This window comes from Hyperolius riggenbachi, chromosome 6, assembly GCF_040937935.1.
Source record: "Hyperolius riggenbachi isolate aHypRig1 chromosome 6, aHypRig1.pri, whole genome shotgun sequence".
Classification (NCBI taxonomy): domain Eukaryota; kingdom Metazoa; phylum Chordata; class Amphibia; order Anura; family Hyperoliidae; genus Hyperolius; species Hyperolius riggenbachi.
Window position 1 is genome coordinate 199,028,753 of NC_090651.1, and position 21,543 is coordinate 199,050,295.

A 21,543-nucleotide genomic window follows, 5' to 3' on the forward strand; every position below is an offset into this window, starting at 1 on the left:
TAATTGTAGCCATGGATGTCTTTCAACGCAAGGAAAGCATCTAAGCCCCCTTTAAATGCAGGTATAGAGTTTGCCATAACGACTTCCTGTGGCAATGCATTCCACATCTTAATCACTATTACTGTAAAGAACCCTTTCCTAAATAAATGGCTAAAACGTTTTTCCTCCATGCGCAGATCATGTCCTCTAGTCCTTTAAGAAGGCCTAGGGACAAAAAGCTCATCCGCCAAGCTATTATATTGCCCTCTGATGTATTTATACATGTTAATTAGATCTCCTCTAAGGCGTCTTTTCTCTAGACTAAATAAACCCAGTTTATCTAACCTTTCTTGGTAAGCGAGACCTTCCATCCCATGTATCAATTTTGTAGCTCGTCTCTGCACCTGCTCTAAAACTGCAATATCTTTTTTGTAATGTGGTGCCCAGAACTGAATTCCATATTCCAGATGTGGTCTTACTAGAGAGTTGAACAGGGGCAATATTATGCTATCATCTCAAGTTCTTATTTCCCTTTTAATGCATCCCAAAATTTTGTTAGCTTTAGCTGCAGCGGCTTGGCATTGAGTATGATTATTTAAACTTGTTGTCGATGAGTACTCCTAAGTCCTTCTCCAAGTTTGATGTCCCCAACTGTATCCCATTTATTTTGTATGGTGCTAGACCATTGGTACGACCAAAATGCATGACTTTACATTTTTCAACATTGAATTTCATCTGCCATGCATGTGCCCATATAGCTATCCTATCCAGATCCTGTTGCAATATGACACTATCTTTCTGAGAGTTGATGATTCTGCACAATTTTGTATCATCTGCAAAAATAGCAACATTGCTCACTACTGCATCTACTAGGTCATTAATAAATAAATTGAAGAGCACTGGACCCAGTACAGACCCCACTGCTAACAGTCTCTCATTTTGACTACGATCCATTGACCACAACTCTTTGTTTTCTGTCCATTAGCCAGTTCCCTATCCATGAACACAGACTCTTCCCCAGTCCTTGCATCCTCAACTTTTGCACCAGACTTTTGTGGGGAACAGTGTCGAAGGCCTTTGCAAAGTCCAAGTATATCACATCTACAGCATTCCCAATATCCATATTAGCATTCACTACCTCATAAAAGCTGAGCATGTTAGTCAAACAGGACCTGTCTTTAGTAAACCCATGTTGATGCTGAGAAATAAGATTATTTTCTACTATGAAGTCATGAATAGTATCTCTTAGTAACCCCTCAAATAGTTTGCATACAACTGATGTTAAGCTTACAGGTCTATAATTTCCTGGATCTGATTTTTTGCCCTTCCTATGTGCCTCATGACTGCTGAATTTGTATTGTTGGGGGCCTAATGATTGCTGAATTTTTACTTGTTAGGGGCCTCATGATTTGTTAGGAGCCTCAAGATTGCTGAATTTGTCTTGTTGGGGGCCTCGTGATTTGCTGGGGGCCTCATGATTTTTTCGGGGGCCTCATGATTTGTTGGGGGCCTCATGATTGCTGAATTTGTCTTGTTGGGGGTCACACGATTGCTGACTGTGAGACTATGGGAAAAGCTGAATCATCATCATATGAGGAGGGGGGGGGGGGGGCACGATTGATGATTTGTGAGGGGCCCCAAAATTTCTGATGGCGGCCCTGGTGCCAGCTATAGGTGCCCCAGTATATATTAGCCAGATATAGGTGTCCCAGTATAGGTAAGCCAGATATAGGTGCCCCAATATAGTTTAGCTAGGTATAGGTGTACCAGTATAGGCTAGCCAGCTATACGTGCCCCCAGTATAGATAAGCCAGCCATGGGTAAGCCAATAAAGGTTAGCCAGCTATAGGTTAGCCAGCAACAGGTAGCCAGCTATAGAATAGGTAACCAACTATAGATGCTTCAGTATAGGTTAACCAGTTATAGGTGCCCCAATATAGGTTAGCCAGCTATAGGTGCACCAGTATAGGTAGCCAGACATAGGTTCCCAGTATAGGTTAGCCAGCTAAAGGTTAGCCAGTTATAGGTGCCCACAGTATAGGTTAACCAGCTATAGGTGTCCATTACACAGTCACGTGACTCGCTGTTATTAGCCACCGGATCACACGCACAGAGTTCCGCTGTAGCTATGGAGACAGCGCAGGACCCAATTCCGCTGTGGAATGGCCGTCATTTCTGGAACATCGGGAGTCGGTGAGTCTATTCTAATTACCGCTCCGCTCGCGCTCTGCACAGGGAGGGAAAGGGAAGAGAAGTGGAGGGGAGGGGGCACTTTGGGGCATTCATACATGGGCCACCTGTAGGCACTCACCTAGATTACTTACTGGTAAATTCGGCCCTGATATATACAGACATTCCCTTACTTACAAAAGACTTGCGTTACAATTTTTCATACATACAAACAAAACTGCCTTTATGTTCAAAATATACCATAGTATAAATATAATCCTTTCATATATTGCAGCTGCAGTGTACAGTATTTAAACCTATAATTCACTGACCTGGCTTTAACTGGAGCCCTCTGCACCATCTTTGCTGTCTTTGTGTTTCAGGTCTTTGTCACTACCTTTCATCTTCTTCCTGGTCATATGTCCACGGAAACCAGCTTGGATTTTGGTAGCTGCAGCGTTGGCACCTGGATCATCAAGGGCAATATCCAGTGCTTCTTCCTGATGCTTCCTGCAAGATTCATTCTGAAAAGCAAAAGAACAAAGTTAGGCAGCCATCAACCTATTCACAGCTTTCTACATCATTTATATACATATAAAAATAAAATCAGGTACTTAATTTAACCACTTCAGTACCAACAAATAAACCTCCTTAAAGTGAACCTTAACTGTATAAAAGAAAATGAGTTTAACTTAAATGGGGCTTCCTACCAGCTCCCTGCAGCCACCCTGTGCCCGCGCCATGACAAAGTTATCTACCAGCCCCCCGCAGCGACCCTCTGTCACTTGGATGCCAGGCCCTGGTGGCCTCCTAATCGCTACTACACATGCACATAACGCATGATCGAGGACGCGTGCAGGCCACGCATGCGCAAAAGCCCGTCGACTTGCCAGTCGGCCAGCCAGAAGGTTCCCCTTAAGGACCAGCAGGTGAGTCCTGGTCCTCCTCTTTTCTTCTGCCGCTGCTGCTGCTTCAGTGGTCACTACGATCAGCGGCAACCGTAGTGATCACGTCATCAGGAGCCAATCGTCATGGCTCGAGATCAGTGAGGGGAGATCTCAGCTGTCATATGACCACTTAATCTCCCTGTTTGGGTGCATGTGATAGCAGTGGGAGCGTGTGAACAGAAGGCAGTAAACACTATAGATAATGTATAATTAGAATGTTACAGACATTTTGAACACCCCACACTGTCAAATGCAAGCAGCACAGTGGCATAGTGGATAGCACTCTCACCTTGCAGTGGTGTGCATTCTTGATCACATTTATAAGCAAACGGGGGGTAGGAGAACAAGGGGAGCGGTGGGCAAGAGGACTGCTGCCTGCTCCCTCAGTTTGTATAAATGACTTCGTCTCGAGTCTCCTTTAATGAGATGATCAATAATGTGATTGTTCAGGATTAATTTGCCCCACCAGCTTCTATGTTTTAATGCAACACGATCTGAATAATCTGATCAAATATATGATCATTCACTAAAAATTGCACTTTAACAAAGCCAAGAGATCATGACAGTCAAGCAAGTGGCATTAAAAGAAAAGAATAAAGATGGCCACTCTCGGATAGCTCTAACTTTAGGGTTTCTTTAAAGAGACTCTGTACAAAAAAAAACGCCCCTGGGGGATACTCACCTTGGGAGGGGGAAGCCTCTGTAAACTATCGAGGCTTCCCCTGTCCTCCTACGTCCCACGGCGGTCTTGCTCTGGCCCACGGAAAGCACAGCCGACACTTTGTCAGGATGTGCAATATTTACTTTTCCCTGTTCCTGTGGGGGGCGCTGTTGCAGCTCTCAGAAATAGGCGGAAATAGCTGGGTCCGTTCTACTTTGCAGGTGCAGGAGACTTGTGCCTGCACAGTATAGTGGACCTGACTCGGATTGGCTATTTCCACCTATATCGGAGCCGAGAGCGACCACTGTGCATGCGCTGGAGCCAGGAAGGTAAATATTTACATGGCTGCCGTTCATGGACCTGCAGCAAGACCACCGTGGGACGGAGGAGGATGGGGGAAGCCTCGATAGAATCCAGAGGCTTCCCCCTCCTGAGCAGTGTTGCCAACCGCCCGTAATTTTACGGGCAGCCCGTACATTTTGATACTAAATAAGCTGCCCCGTGAATTCCGTAAGAAATTCAGCAGCGTCTGTAAAAGGGCGGCCAGTCGGCCGCCCGCTCTGTTGCAGGAGGACAGCAGCGCAGTGGCGGGAGAGCTGTGGGCAGCGGTGGAGAAGGGGGGCAATACCCCCCCCCCCTTCTCTCACCTTAGTGCTCTCCCTCGCTCGCTATCCCCTCCTGAACTAGTGCTGACTGAGTGGTGGCGTTTGGCAGCGGGCGGGACTTACCTTCCGTCTCGCTCCAAGCGCCAGAAGTTCTGCTGCTCTGGTCTGAACCAGACCAGAGTAGCGGCAAATCATCCCGCGCCGGCGACAAGAAAGAAGGTAAGTCTCGCCCACTGCCGCCTGCCAGCCACTCAGTCAGCACTAGTTCAGGAGGGGGCAGCGAGGGAGGGAGAGCACTAAGGTAATAGAAGGGAGGGGGATATTGCCCCCCTTCTCCACCGCTGATGCCACAGCTCTCCCTTCACTGCGCTGTTGTCCTCCTGCTGGGGAGGGGGGGTCACCTGGCTAGTGGCTACATATACTGGGCACATATAACCCTGACTACATATACTGGGGACATATACCCGACTACATATACTGGGCACAATACCCCTGGCTACATATACTGGGCACATATACCCCTGGCTACATATGCTGGGGACATATACCTCTGGCTACAAATACTGGGCACATATACCCCTGGCTACATATGCTGGGGACATATACCTCTGGCTACATATACTGGGCACATATACCCCTGCCTACATATACTGGGCACATATATCTGCTGGCTACATATACTGAGGACACTGGCTGTTTGCCATTATGTGCATTTACTGGTGAAAAGCTGTCTCTTATTATGTGCATTTACTGGTGAAAAGCTGTCTCTTATTATGTGCATTTACTGGTGAAAAGCTGTCTCTTATTATGTGCATTTACTGGTGAAAAGCTGTCTCTTATTATGTGCATTTACTGGTTAAAAGCTGTCTCTTATTATGTGTATTTACTGGTGAAAAGCTGTCTCTTATTATGTGCATTTACTGGTGAAAAGCTATCTCTTATTATGTGTATTTACTGGTGAAAAGCTGTCTCTTATTATGTGCATTTACTGGTGAAAAGCTGTCTTTTATTATGTGCATTTACTGGTGAAAAGCTGTCTCTTATGTGCATTTTCTGGTGAAAAGCTGTCTCTTATTATGTGCATTTACTGGTGAAAAGCTGTCTCTCATTACGTGCATTTACTGGTGAAAGGCTGTCTGTCATTACGTGCATTTACTGGTGAAAGGCTGTCTCTTATGTGCCTTTACTGGTGAAAGGCTGTCTCTTATGTGCACGCTGTCTCTTATGTGCATTTAGTGGGGAAACGCTGTCTCTCATGTGCATTTACTTGCCACGCCCACTTTTGTCGCCGCGGCAAAGTTTCCTCGAACATGTTGCCCCCTACCCATTTGACTGCCCCCTCATATGTGCTAGTCTAGAACCGGCCCTGTACCCCTGCCTACATATACCCCTGGCTACCTGTTCTGGGGACATCTTTCCCCCTGGCTACCTGTTCTGGGGACATCTATACCCCTGGCCACCTATTCTGGGGACACCTATAGATCTGGGGCAGTGGGGCTACCTGTTTTTGGGGAACCACTACTGTCAGATTAAATGTATTTTGGGCAACTGCTGCCAGATTATGTGTATGTTGGGGGAATCACTGCTGCCAGATTACATCTATTTTTTGGGAACCACTGTCATATTATCTGTATTTTGGAAAAACCTCTGCCAGATTACGTGGATTTTTGGTGAAATACTGTAAGATTACATGTATTTTGGGGGAAGGGGGGGAAACACTATGGCAGAGCTCAAACTTCCCTGGCAGACCTTTTACAGCAATACTAAAATGATGTATATTTGGCCCCACCCATGACCACACCCACATGCTGTTGCGTGACCACGCCCATTTTCCGGTGATTTTGTCAGTAAAAAAAATCTTGTCAGTAAATTTTTAGGTATTTGTCAGTAAAAAATAACGTGAAAGGTTGGCAACACTGCTCCTGAGGTGAGTACCCTCCAGGGGCATTTTTTTGTTAGTACAGATCCTCGTTAAAGCGGAACTAAAAGGTTAAAAAAAAAACAAAAATGTTTCACTTACTTGGGGCTTTTGCCAGCCCCTTGTCTGTCCCGCGTTGGACCTCCACAATCCTCCGTTCTCCCGCTGACAGCTACTTTCAGTTCGGTCGAAGCGGCAACTGTGCCTGTGCACCCCGGGCCTCGCGTTTTTCTTTGCGTTCCCACCCACAATAGCATTCTGTGCTATTAGGTATGACCGAACCGAAAGTAGCTGGCGGCGGGAGAATGGAGAATCGTGGAGGACCAGCATGGCAAGGGGCTGGCAGAAGCCCCAGGTAACTGAAACACTTTGTTTTTTTTAACCTTTCAGTTCCGCTTCAAGTGCAAGATGGAAAGTAAAAACAATAGCATTTCAGATTACATCCAACTTATAGTGCATCAAAACAGTCAGGTATAAAAAGAATTCTGCAGAGGAAAATTAATAAAAAAAAGTTTTTTTTTATATGGAAAAATAGGAAATTATAAGGATGTAATACAGATGAAAGAACCTCCTGTTCTGCCTAGGATAGCTATCGGCGCTGGAGACTTGGGCGCAGGATTCAGCCGGTATATGGCTGATCCTGCCGGTCAAGTCTTAAGCTAGGTACACGCACGAGATAAAAGTCTTTGGAAAATGAAAGATCAAAGACCAATTTTTGAGAACTTCCATGTAGTATGACAGCATACCTGCATAGTCTATTCTATTAAGCTAAGTAGATCCAGCAGATAAAAATCTTTGCAAACTGAGGAATTTATCTGTCACATAGGATTGTCAGGGAGATTTGAAAGACTGATCTTTCTAAAGATACTCTACACATGCAAAGTTTGTGCGAAAGATCAGTTTCTGAAAAATGCTTTCACAGTCTAGGATATCTGGAGATCTCATACACACCTTGTTTAAAGGGACTCAGAGACGAAAAAGTAAAATACATTTATACATACCTAGCATGGATCGCTCCCATGCCGCCGTTCTCTACTGCCTCTATCGCTGGTACCGGGTCTCGCCACTTCCGCCGGATGCAGCCAGTTGTACGCATGCGCAGGGACTGCTTTACGCAGGGAGCGCACTGCACCCACCCAGAGCTGTGCACAGTATTACTGCTTACTGCTATTGTTGGCCCATAAAGTTGCAGGCACAATAGCACCTCTAGTGCATTAGTTTAGATTGTATTCTGATAGCACTATTGCATTTCTCTGTGTGTGTGACACTACACAGCCCACTACACTGCTGTGATTGTTGGCCCATTCAGCAGCATGCACAGTACCACCCCAGTGCGTTGTTTTTCACTTGTTGCGAGCACGGTACCCCAAATAAAAAAAATGGCAGGCAGAGGCGGGCTTCCTTACAGGGGTCCTCAAGGTCGTGCTGCTGTGATTTCCTGCGGCCTTGGAAGAATGCCCAGTGTTCAGAGGGCACGTACCATCAACACCCAAAATTCAGAGGACGTTGACTGGCTTACACAGCACACCCCATCTTCTACAGCTTTCCTACAGAGCCTTCACACACTAGCCTCCTCCTGCTCTGATTCGGGCACCCCACAACAATTTACCACTCACCCGGCAGCCAAAATCACCACTAGCACCACAGCGGTTCCACTTGATATGTCAGAGGAGTTATTCACACATTTGTGTGATGAATTTAGTGATGCACAACCATTGTTGGCAGAAGATGAAGGTGATAAGGATGTTATACCACCTAATATGTCTCAGTCAGGCATCAGTACACACATGGACGCAAAGGGCTTGATTCACAAAAGTGTGATAACTGCTATCACGGCAGTTATCACGCGATCTGCCACGCGCAAAGGTTTGTGCACGTAAAGGATTACATTGCACGATAAATGAACGTTTGTGTGCAATCACGTGCATGTTTCAAAGTTCGTTTATCACGCAGTGTAAACCTTCGTGTGCGGCAGATCGCGTGATAACTGCTGTGATAGCAGTTATCACACTTTTGTGAATAAAGCCCAAGGTGTGAGGATCATGAGGATGGTGTAGTACCCGTTGTTGGTGCCTATTTGGAGGTGTCTGATACAAGTGAAGCAGTTAATGATGATGACGATGTGACCATGGATGTCAAGTTGGTGCCCGCAAGGAAAGATCGAGAACAGGGGGACAGTTCAGATGGGGAGACAGAGAGCAGGAGGAGACGAGTTGTTGTAACTAGCAGGGGAAGTTTGTGAAAAGGAGCTAGGGGCACTGTCAGACAGCATGTATCGGCACCTGGGGTCAGCCAGCCAACACGCCCTTTAACCTTTTGAGGACCGATCCACACCAATCGGCGTGGATGCGGAGGCAGCCCCAGGACCACCTAATGCCGATCGGCGTGCAGTCCTTGGGGTGGAGTTTGCAGGGTGGCGCGTGGATCCCCGCTTGAATGACGGAGCAGAGCTCTGTCATCAGTCTCCCAGCGGCGATCGCCATCTAATAACAGTGTACAGTGCTGCAATCTAAGGCAGCCTCCTCGGCTGAGTCCTCTTCTGCTGCTGCGGCTTTGTCTACTCCTACTACTAGAAGAACTGTACCCCCCAGCTCCGCAGGGCCTATTCCACATCCCAGTAACGACGGTGTCAAGCCGAGAGTCACACCAGACAAGCACTCCTGGCCACTCTGAACAAATAGGTGGATCAGTGGCTGACCTTGCACCAACTGGAGATCTGCAAAGTTGTGAGTGATAATGGAAGCAATCTGTTGGCGGCGTTGAATTTGTGAAAGTTAACACATGTTCCCTGCATGGCACGTGTTGAATTTTATCATACAATGCTTTGTGTCTAAGTATCCAGGCTTACAGGAGGTCCTCAAGCAGTCCAGGAAGGTGTGTGGCCATTTCAGAAGTTCCTACACGGCCATGGCACGCTTTGCAGATATTCCGCGGCAAAATAACCTGCCAGTGAGACGCTTGATTTGCCACAGCTCGACTCGCTGGAATTCAAGTCTGCTCATGTTTGACCACCTGCTCCAACAAGAGAAAGCCATAAATGAGTATCTGTACGATTACGGTGCTAGGACAGGCCGCGGGGAACTGGGGATTTTTTTGCCGGTCAAAAAAGTGTTGACTACCTGACCTTTATTAAAATAAATGAGGCATGGATTCCAGAGGGTTATGGCCTACCCGAAGACCTGTAAGTCAGTCCCCACACAGCTGTATCATCTCTGCACGCCACGTGACTTTTCCACCACCACCAACAAGGGTGACGTGTCCAGGTTAGTCCTGAGTTTTTAAGGCCGCTGCTGTCACAGTGGCTGCTACAAAACCAATTATTTCTGGCAAGTGACTGTGCATGCCTAATTTTTCTGGCCTCTGGTGCTACATAGTGGCTGCCACAACAAAAAAAAAATCCATGTACATGATGTCAATTCCCCTTCGTGATCGTTACCTTGTCGTGGTGAAGGGGCTTGCTTATCACAATGAAGCAATGACCTATATGAGTGTGTTGGGGGCACAGCCAAGATGATAAGGTCGTTGCTTGATTGTGTACAGACCAAATTTGATCGGCTGGATACGTTTTGGTAAAACTTCTTTTAAGGTCACCTCAGGTGATACTAGGCCAATTTTCTGGTCACTTTACTGTCATTGAGCTACCTCAGCCTGACCATAGGGGCTGGAAAACCGCCATCACCTGCACTCTTGCCAACGTGCGCACATTAGCACAGCGACCACTATACAAAGATTGCCGCCGAGAGGACTAACATTTAAGTCCTAAGAGTGTCAACTATTAACAACTCTCTGCGGTTGTTTGATGTGCGTTAAACCAGGGCCGGCGCTACCATAGAGGCAGAGGAGGAAGCTGCCCCAGGGCCCCAGAGCTTGTAGGGGCCCCCAGTGGCTACAAGAGGAAAAAAAATTTCAAATCTGCCTTATACGTTTTGAGAAAATCGATTTTAAAGTTTCAAAGGAAAAAAAATACACATTTAAAAACCAGCCAACTTTAATGATTGATAGCAAATCCACCTTAAATGCTAGAAACCCTAAATTTGCAGGATATGTTAAGGAGATCATTAGGAATAAGAGGAAAAAACAATTTTTCAAAAAGACCTTATAGTTTTTGAGAAAATCGATTTTAAAGTTTCGAAGGAAAAAAGTATACTTTTAAATGCGGTAAATGTCACTTTTAGTAGCAAACCTAACGGTAGTGTAATTTTACATGCATCAAATGAAAGCGCAATAAATTTCCTGACTGGGTTTCCAGGGGGTCTAGACGCAGCCGCAGCGCTATGGCCAGGGATCGTTATACAGCCGCAATATGGCTGTATGAAGATCCCTGGCATTTTTTTCTATTTTCCCAATTTTTCTTATGTTTAGAGTGTGGGAATTTTTTTTTTTTTTAAATTATGTGGGGTCCCCCCTCCTGAAACTTTTTAACCCCTTGTCCCCCATGCAGGCTGGGATAGCCAGAATGTGGAGCTCCGACCGATTGGGACTTCACACCCTGACTATACCAGCTGCAAAAAAGGTCCCCTAATGCCGATTTTTGTTCCGGGGTATATGTTGGGGGGGCCCCCCAGGTTTATTTTGCCCTGGGGCCCCATTGTTGCTTAAACCGGCCCTGCGTTAAACGGTGAGTTTGGTCTGTCACAGTTTGGTCTGTCAGTGTGAAGTGGGCGTAACCCTTACATTACCACTCTGGACATTTAAAAGCAGTTCTTTATTCCTCAAATGTACTGTGATTTCTGCCCTTTAGGGATTAAAACACAACTCTGCGTCAACTCCGTAAGTTTTGGTGGGACTTTTGGCTAGAGTTGGGCCGAACCTCCGATTTTAGGTTCGCGAACCTGGTTCGCGAACTTCCGCGGAAGGTTCGGTTCGCGTTAAAGTTCGCGAACCGCAATAGACTTCAATGGGGATGCGAACTTTGAAAAAAAAAAAATAATTATGCTGGCCACAAAAGTGATGGAAAAGATGTTTCAAGGGGTCTAACACCTGGAGGGGGGCATGGCGGAGTGGGATACATGCCAAAAGTCCCCGGGAAAAATCTGGATTTGACACAAAGCAGCGTTTTAAGGGCAGAAATCACATTGAATGCTAAATGACAGGCCTAAAGTGCTTTCAAACATCTTGCATGTGTATACATCAATCAGGTAGTGTAATTAAGGTACTGCTTCACACTGACACCAAACTCACCGTGTAACGCACCGCAAACAGCTGTTTGTGTAGTGACGGCCGTGCTGGACTGGTGCGCACCATGGCGAGAGTGCAGGTTTTGGTGGCTTTACAGCCCATATGGTCGCCTGGCTGATGTAGCTGAATGACAGAACAGTGACTGTCCAGCTGATCAAATTTGGTCTGACCACAATGAGGCAACGACCTTATTATCGTGGGTGTGCCCCCCGAGACACTCATCTAGGCGCCGGTCATTGCTTTATTGTGATACGCAAGCCCCTTCACCACGGCAAGGTAATGATCACGAAGGGGAATGGGCGCATGTACATGCCTTTTCTTTTGTTGTTGCAGCTGCCCGCAGTGCAGCCAGAAAAATTAGGCAGTCATGTACACGCACCAGAAAAAATATTACAGCGGCCGCTGCTAGCAGCGGCCTAAAAAATTCAGCAATCCGCCTGGAGTCCCGGACCCTGTTGGTGGTGGCGGAGAAGGTAGTCAAGCGGCCTGCAGGCAGACATGCTGTGTGGAGGGACTGGGAGCGACTTAGTCTTCTTGGGGCAGGCCAGGCAGCCAGTCACACGGCGTGCAGGCAGAGATGCTGTGTGTGCGGGGACTGACTTAGTCTTGGGGCGGGCAGCAGCCCTCCGGGATCCATGCCTCATTCATTTTGATAAAGGTGAGGTACTTAACACTTTTGTGACTTAGGCGACTTCTCTTCTCTGTGACAATGCCTCCAGCTGCGCTGAAGGTCCTTTCTGACAGGACGCTTGCGGCAGGGCAGGAGAGAAGTTGGATGGCAAATTGGGACAGCTCTGGCCACAGGTCAAGCCTGTGCACCCAGTAGTTCAAGGGTTCCTCATCGCTGTTCACAGCAGTGTCTACATCCACACTTAAGGCCAGGTAGTCGGCTACCTGCCGTTCCAGGCGTTGGTGGAGGGTGGATCCGGAAGGGCTACGGCGAGGCGTTGGACTAAAGAACGTCCGCATGTCCAACATCACCATGAGATCACTGGAGCGTCCTGTCTTTGACTGCGTGGACACGGGAGGAGGATTAGTGGCAGTGGTACCTTGCTGGCGTTGTGCCGTTACATCACCCTTAAAGGCATTGTAAAGCATAGTTGACAGCTGGTTCTGCATGTGCTGCATCCTTTCCACCTTCCGGTGAGTTGGTAACAGGTCCACCACTTTGTGCCTGTACCGAGGGTCTAGTAGTGTGGCCACCCAGTACAGCTCATTCCCCTTGAGGTTTTTTATACGGGGGTCCCTCAACAGGCAGGACAGCATAAAAGACGACATCTGGGGGGGCGGAGCCAACCATGGAGGAGTAAAGACGTGCGTGTGCTGAGCTCCCGGCCCTGTGTGCTTATAACAGCTATCTTAGCCGAGAAACTTCTCTCTCCTTGCTCCCAAAGTGGTATGAAGGGCGATAAGAAAGCTTCTGCTGCTGACCGGTGCCCTCCAACCCCGACCCAAAGACCGGTGACCCGTTATTTCCAAGCCCTAGGCCCAACTGCGGAGGCCTCCAAGATGGCGGACACGGCGTCCTCCTCCTCACAGGCATCTACGTCTTTCAAAGCAGGCCCCGCCGCGCTGTGCAACCTGGAAGATATATGGAGGTATCTTCGCAGCCTCCCTACTAAACAGGACTTGGACGAGCAGACGGAGCGGATAGTCACGTCTACCAAGGCGGAGATAGCCGCCATCCACACCGATATCACAGGCTTATCGGATAGAGTCACCTCAGTGGAAAACAGCTTGGAATCCCTACGCTCAGAGGTGTCGCAGCTGAAAGAGGCAAAGGAAAAGCAACTTATTCACAATCGTGTCCTGAGAACGCAGATGGAAGACCTCCAAAACAGGAACCGTCGTAACAATATTAGGGTACGCGGAGTGCCTGAATCTGTCCCTGCGGAAGACATCACATCTACCCTGCGCTCCATCTTTAATGGCCTGCTGAACCGCTCACTGGACCAACGTCTGAAGTTTGACCGAGCACACAGAGCATTGAGGGCCATGCCTGCCGACGCTGATCCTCCGAGAGATATTATTTGCAGGCTACATAATTTCACGGAGAAAGATAGCATCATGAAAGCCGCGCGTGACGCAGGAGCTATTACCTGGCAGGGAACTGAAATCAACTTATACCAAGATCTGGCACCTTCTACCCTCACACAGCGACGAGCCCTGAAGCCTCTGATTCAGGCGTTACAGAGCATGGGAGCGACATACTACTGGGGTTTCCCCTTTCAGCTGGTCATGAAGCATGGTGCCAAGTCTTTCACCCTCCGCCACCCGACAGAACTATCGGAGCTATTCCAGGCCTTCTCCATGGACTCCGTGGATTTGCCTGAATGGGACCCGGACACACTGGAGGTTACTCGCCCGCAGAAAAAGCGCGGGCCTCGCCGTTAAGGCTATGTGAGTACTGCTGATCGTTGTTGCCTTGCCTCCCTTCACCCCCCATACCGTTTTAACGTTTACTTACCCACCTTTTTGGAACCCTGAAACCTGGAGCTAACGATAGCCCCCCTGCTTACATATTTAACATCTTTAACTGTATCCGTCATGGATACGCACTGCGTGGCCTGGCCTTCCGCATCTTATTGGCCATTTGCCCACATTACATGGTCCCGCACTGGCCCCCTCCGGCCATGAGCTGACTTTTGATGTATACCACCTCCGGTGGATTTTGCACCTAGAGACTCGATCTGGACAAGATACGCCATACCCTAGATGTTAATTTTTTTTCTTTGTGTGTTTGCCCCCCCTTGGCCGGAGAGCCCGCCATGCCATGCCGCTCACCCCCATGTTAAATTAGCTTGGAGAAAACGGAGAAGACGTCTTGCTCGTAAACTCCCCTTGTTTGATTGTCTGACACTGTTGAATCTTAGTACTAACATTTGAGTATAATATGTATATGCCATGTTTTCCGTTTAGTTACCCTGCTCTGCAGAATGTGTGGGCTTCATCGTGCTAGACAAAAATGCTGGGAACACTATTTTATTAGATGGGGAGATTGATCTTTAATGAACGCACTGAGAGCGGTTATCCTGTAGCTTATGAGTAGAGTGCTCGTGGAAACATGGCCACCCTTTTATTTGAACCCGGAGGGACATGCTCCCCGATTCTTTACATAAGCAGCCTCATGTACTCGTGCATGGGCGGGGCCCGGGGGTGGGGGGCGGGTGGGGAACACTCTGGGGGGGGGCCCGGGCGCGCGGGGCCGCCGGCCGCTGTCTGCCCGACCCTCCTGGCATCCTATAGAACCGGGGCTCGGGGGGGATCGTTACACCTATGGATCCTGGATAATCCTAAACGGCAGTGGTGGGCGGCCTGGTGCGTCCGGGCTCTCGATTGGCTTCGCAGGCTACTATAAACCACATAAATTTGCCAACTCAATGTTCCACTGGGGTGAACGGGGGGGATCCGCGGCTCTATGACATATAGCCAACTGTTACCTGACCTACGTAATATCTCCCTAAATACTTAGCACTCAGCTATATCCAGATGCGGTGCCCTGGCCTCCCTCTGGACGCGATGATGGGCCTCCGCGCCCCCCTCCCGGGGGGTGGCGCCCCTCCCTCCCGGGCGCGCATTTGCGGGCCGCGGGTGGGTGGGGTGCCGCTGCTGGCTTGGGGGGTGAGGTACAGGGTCCCTAGCTCGGGGGGGGGGGGGGGGGGGGGGGGCCTGGGGGGGGCGTCGCGGATTGGGGCCTCTCCTTGGGGGATGTTTGGACTGGCCCCATTTCCCAAAAGCTTCTTAAGGCTGGTGCATCCTCCGCCCTTATGGGGATCTCGGGCAGGGACCCCACAAAGCAATACACTGCCAAGCCTACGCAACATTAACGACCATCGAGCTTGTAAATAGCTCAATCTCAAAGGTGCGAGGGGAGGATTGAAGGGGATGGGTTCGGGGAAGGGAGGGGGATGGCACTTTATCTCCTCTTCGTTTAGAGGAAGGAATTCAAAGGGTTACTACTTATCCCTAGGAGAGAGTAAGTAAGTTGTGTTATGCATAGAATAGATATACTGCTTATGTTTTTAGTAGGGTGCACACGGGTTAGCCGGGGGTTCAGGGGCGCGCAGCCTTCATGGGTGTGATCTCTCTTACCCCACGGCACTCGCCAAAATTCAGGAACCCGTGTTTCCTGTTAGAAGTGTTAATTCACCCCAACGCACAGGCCACTATGTGGCGCAAAGGTAATCTTTATACTGTTTGTATTTCTCTACTACTATTGGCGTGGTCTCTGTCACGCCATTTGCCACCTATAAACCTGTCACTCCTCACTTCATTTTTCTCTATTTTCCTATCTCTTCTAGTACTCTCTCTTCTAAAATGTCAGGAGGTCCGTCCCGTGCTGACTCGCATTCCAGCAGTCACTTAAGCTATTATCCCTGAACGCCAGGGGACTCAATATACCTGAAAAGAGATCCTCTATCCTAAATATGTGCCACAAAGAAAAAGCTCACATTATATGTCTACAAGAGACTCACTTTAAGGGCCCTAACCCCCCTAAACTGCTAAATAGATACTACAAACATGCTTTTTACAGCACCCCACAGGACACTAAAACAAAGGGTACAGCCATATTGATCTCCAGGGACACCCCCTTCCTAATAAGCGCTGAGTATAATGACCCTATGGGCCGATTTAATCTAATAAAAGGAACAGTGTTTAATCACAAAATCACAATTGGCTCCTATTATGCTCCCAATTCGCAACAAGTCTCCTTTCTTCAGGCCTTTTTAGCCAAGCTTTCCTCATTTGCCGAAGGGAGTATAGCCATTGGAGGAGATCTTAATTTAACCCTAGATCCTACCTTAGACTCCTCCTCTCAAAAGTTCCCGATTTCCCGACGGCTCCTTCACAAGTGCAAAGCTCTTCTCCACAGCATGCAGCTCATAGATGTCTGGAGAATGCATAACCCCTCCCAAAAAGACTTCACCTTTTTTTCATTCCCTCACAACTCCTATTCAAGGATTGATTACATATTTATATCTCATAATTTATTGTCATTCTCTGCCTCCCCCTCGATTGGCAACATCTCACTATCAGATCATGCACCGATATCGGTGGACCTTGCCCTAGGGGAATACAGACGAAACTCCTCCTCCTGGCGCCTTAATAACTCATTACTCCAGGACCAAGTGTTTTTTCAAAAATTTAAAAGCGACCTAGAAGAGTTTTTCCAAATTAATAATAAAGAGGACACATCCCCACTTATACTATGGGAAACCCACAAATGCTACGCACGTGGCTTGCTGATCAGAGAAGGAGCCAGAAGGAAACGGGTAAGGGAGAAGGAAATACAGGACGCCTTAACCTCCATTAAAGATCTAGAGCTGAAACATAAACAAACAATGTCCTCCACGGTCTTAACTGAACTTACTAGACAGAGGGAGTCCCTTAAAAATCTCTTATTCCACAAAGCCAAGTATGCAGCGGAAAGATGCAGACGCACTTTCTACGAATATGGAAATAAATGTAGTTCTATATTAGCAAGGGCCCTTAAAACCCAACAAAGCTCTAATTATATTGCAGGTATTAAGGATAAGAACTCTAAGATACTTCACAAATATGAAGAGATAGCAGGGACCTTTCGAGAGTACTACTCCAAACTTTATAATCTGCCCCCTCCCACAGGCAAAACTCCCCACATAAATAATAAACAATTGGCGGCTGATTATATACAACAATCAGGAATGCCTTCCCTCTCGCAGGCTCAATCTAAGGACCTCGAAGACCCACTCAGTGCAGATGAACTAAATATTGCCTTGTCCCAAATCCCCTCAGGCAAAGCCCCGGGCCCAGACGGGTACACCCCTGAATATTATAAAAAACTCAATCACATCTTAATGCCTCACATGCTAAAGACTTTTAATGCTATCACCGACTCGCCCCTTGGACAAAACCAGTTCCCAACTCAGATGTTAGAATCCCACATCTCAGTCCTCCCAAAACCAGGAAAAGACCCCTCCCAATGTCAAAGCTATAGACCTATATCCCTACTAAACGTTGACCTCAAGCTTTATGCCAAAATGCTGGCCAATCGGTTAGCCCCACTTCTGCCTGACTTAATACACCCTGACCAGGTAGGTTTCATCCCGGGGAGGGAAGCGAGGGATAATACAATCCGTACATTGGACATTCTCCATTGGGTGAGGTCCCGGTCCATCCCCACCTTGTTATTATCTACTGACGCTGAGAAAGCGTTTGATAGGGTGGACTGGGACTTCATAGATCTAACTCTGGATCATGTGGGGCTAGGGGACAAAATGCGTAAACGGGTATTGGCATTGTATTCAAGCCCATATGCTAAAGTAAAAGCAAATGGGATACTATCGGAGGCATTTTCTATCCGTAATGGAACAAGACAAGGGTGCCCACTTTCCCCACTAATTTTTGCCCTTTCTCTGGAACCATTTTTATCTACAATACGTAGCAATCCCGACATCACAGGCATCTCCCTTCCATCCTCATCACACAAAGTAGCTGCTTACGCAGATGATCTACTCTTTTATCTTACCAATCCACACATCTCCCTGCCTAACTTACTAATGGAGTTTAAACGATACGGCCATCTATCTAACATGTCCATTAATTATGATAAAAGCGAGGCATTGGGCGTACTTCTCCCTAGAAACCTGAAGTCCTTACTGCAAGCGAATTTTCCCTTTAAATGGCCTAAGGCAGCACTAAAATACCTAGGGGTACAGATCACCCCGAACCCAAAAGATCTGTTTACGGCTAATTTTATACCTACCCACGAACGCATTAAACAAGACCTGCATCATTGGGATAAACCCCATTTTTCGTGGTTCGGGCGATCGAGTATTATTAAGATGACTATTATGCCCCGCTTGCTTTACTTATTTCAAACCCTGCCGATTTTTATACCTGTCCAATATTTTAAAGCAGTTACACAAACTTTCTCGAAATTTATTTGGAGAGGCCATAAACCAAGAATTAAATATGCTCTTCAAACAGCCCCCAAAGAATCGGGAGGAATGGCGGTCCCAAACCCTCGCCTTTACCACGCGGCAGCCACCCTGATTAGAATCATAGACTGGCACAGGCATGCAAAACTCAAACGTTGGGTGGGTCTGGAGAATGAGATAATGAAAGGTCATCTAGTATCCTCGACTTGGTCTGACCCGTCACATACAGGACTTGATCCCGCAACCACTCTAATAGCCCACACGCTTAAGACCTTTGCAAAGTACAGACAAGACTCGGCCATGTCGCCTTGGCCATCTCCCCTGCTTCCTGTGCTGGATAATCCCAATTTCCCCCTTGGACTTTCATCTAAAAGCTATCCCCTATGGCGCAAATGCCCTAATCTTAGAGCACAAAGCTTTATATCCGAGGGAGAATGGGTTCCACTACAGAAGCTACGGCAAGACTTTAATTCCGCAACATTAGACCAGTGGTCTTGGATGCAGTTTAAACACTTCATCCTATCCCAGGGTACTAAGATGGGCTTTAGTAGACCCTTAACACACTTCGAACAAACCTGCCAGGGGGAGGGACCAATGCGAGGCATGGTCTCATATATGTATGCACTCCTTAACAACCCTGAAGCCCCTGCCTCATCATATAAAGATAAGTGGGAACAAGACCTGAGATTAACATTCTCTGACAAACAATGGGGGAAAATCCTCACTTTCTCTCATAAATCTTCAATCTCTTCTAAAATTCAAGAGGCAGGATATAAAATTTTTACGAGATGGTACCTTACTCCTTCTAAATTACATCAAATGTTCCCTGGTACATCCCCCCTCTGTTGGAGATGTGGGCAAGACGCAGGGACTATCTTGCACATATTCTGGTCCTGTAGCAGAATTACCCAATACTGGGCAGATATAAGGGACTTAATGCACAAAATGACAGATTTCCTCCCACCAGACTCACCAGCCTTCTTCCTATTGCACCATAACTCTTGGTCCATTCGCAAATACAAGAAAACACTTACGAGGCACCTAGTAAACTCAGCTCGGGCCTTGATAGCGAAAAAATGGAAATCCCCGGACCCTCCCACAATTCGGGAGTGGTTACGTGAGGTAGATCAGACCAGGTATATGGAGGAGCTCACTGCCACTATACATGAGAGACATGAGCAATTTTGGAAGACATGGTTTGGCTGGTTTGAGTTTAAGGAATCGGACCACTACCGGTCTCTTGCGCTTGCGCAGGGCTCCAATTGATATACACAAGAGAGATGGAACTGTACACTAGTATACGTAGGCCCACGTATTGGCTGCTCTTCCCCTCAATATCCCCTAGGCGTTTAGGGAGCGGGGGTCGGTTATAGGGACGGTCTCCTGTCATACTCTGACATACTCTACACTACTTTACTACTCTATTTTCTATTTCTTTTCTTACCTTCCTCTTTTCTTTTCTCTTTTCCTAACATTTAAGTCATAGTTTTCTAATATACCCCAAGGGATTACCTAGACTAAGGGACATGCCCACTTGTTTGTTTTTATATACAGATATACTTCCTATAAGGGCTGAGTGAATTCTCTATATGGGACAAGGAATTAGGGATTAAGGGTGTCCCCCACCCCCCCAAAAAAAAGATGTGTTGGTGGCTCCTGGTGTTTGTTCCCCTTGGGCCCAGGACCACCCTCTCCAGCCAAACAAATCGGTGGACACCCTCTCCCTTACACTTATATCATCAGTAAACTTCCGCTTGTCCATATGTTTTTTTTTTTTTTTTTATGGGTACTCTATGAAGCCATCACTAGTCACGCTGGTTTGTGACCTGATCTCATACCTAACACTCTATGTCATAGACGTACCAATGTTTAGTGCCTTATTTACACTGTTATATGGTATCCTGTATGAATACGCCTGTTTTGACAAAATTCTTGTACTTCTGTACTTTCATATATTTTGTATGTTATATCTCATATTTCTTTTTGAAAAACAAAATAAAAGAATCTTTAAAAAAAAAAGACGACATCTGCACAAAGTCGGATCCAGTACCCTCCATCTCCTCTTGCTCTTCCTCAGTGACGTCAGGTAAGTCAACCTCCTCCCCCCAGCCGCGAACAATACCACGGGAAGGTTGAGCAGCACAAGCCCCTTGCGATGCCTGCTGAGGTTGTTCTCCTGCCGCTGTCCCCTCCTCCTCCTCCTCCCCCAAAGAAACACCTTGCTCATCATCCTCTGAGTCTGACTCGTCTTCTGCACACGACTTCTCTTCTTCCTCCTCCTCCCCCCTCTGTGCTGCCGCAGGTGTTGAGGAAACAGCTGGATCTGATGAAAAATGGTCCCATGCCTGTTCCTGCCGTAACGGTTCCTGGTCACGCTCATTCACAGCTTCATCCGCCACTCTACGCACAGCACGCTCCAAGAAGTAAGCGTAGGGAATTAAGTCGCTGATGGTGCCCTCACTGCGGCTCACCAGGTTGGTCACCTCCTCAAACGGCCGCATGAGCCTGCATGCATTTTCCATCAGTGTCCAGTTGTCGGGCCAGAACATCCCCATCTTCCCAGACTGTTTCATTCTACTGTAGTTGTAGAGGTAGTGGGTCACGGCTTTCTTCTGTTCTAGCAGGCGGGAGAACATGAGCAGGGTCGAGTTCCAGCGAGTCGGGCTATCGCAAATGAGGCGTCTCACCAGCATGTTGTTTTTGCGCTGAATTTCCGCAAAGCGTGCCATGGCTGTGTAAGACCATGCCTGTGTAAGACCGCCTCAAATGCCCACAGAACTTCCTGGCCTGCTTCAGGACATTCGCTAAGCCAGGGTACTTTGCCACAAATCTTTGAACCACTAGATTCATGACATGTGCCATGCAGGGTATGTGTGTCAGCTTCCCCATATGCAAAGCGGCAAGCAGATTGCTGCCGTTGTCGCACACCACGTTGCCTATCTCCAGGTGGTGCGGAGTCAGCCACTCATCCACCTGTTTCTTAAGAGCAGCCAGGAGAGCTGCTCCAGTGTGACTCTCCGCTTTGAGACAAGACATGTCTAAGATGGCGTGACAGCGTCGTACCTGGCATGCAGCATAGGCCCTGCGGAGCTGGGGCTGTGTAGCTGGAGAGGAGAACTGCCACTCAGCCAAGGAGGAGGAGGACAGCGAAGAGCATGTAGCAGGA

At 47.7% G+C, this 21,543-nt stretch overlaps 1 protein-coding gene across 2 annotated transcripts in view; it reads right to left on the bottom strand.

Annotated features, from left to right (window-relative positions):
• Window positions 1–21,543, bottom strand: part of SPA17 (sperm autoantigenic protein 17) — a 654,098-nt gene that overhangs the window by 86,893 nt on the left and 545,662 nt on the right. For both annotated transcript variants that reach the window (XM_068240291.1, XM_068240289.1), the window contains one exon: window positions 2,481–2,672. In XM_068240291.1, the coding sequence (XP_068096392.1) occupies window positions 2,487–2,672 (186 nt within the window). In that variant the 3' untranslated portion in view covers window positions 2,481–2,486. The remainder of the gene's footprint in view (window positions 1–2,480; window positions 2,673–21,543) is intronic.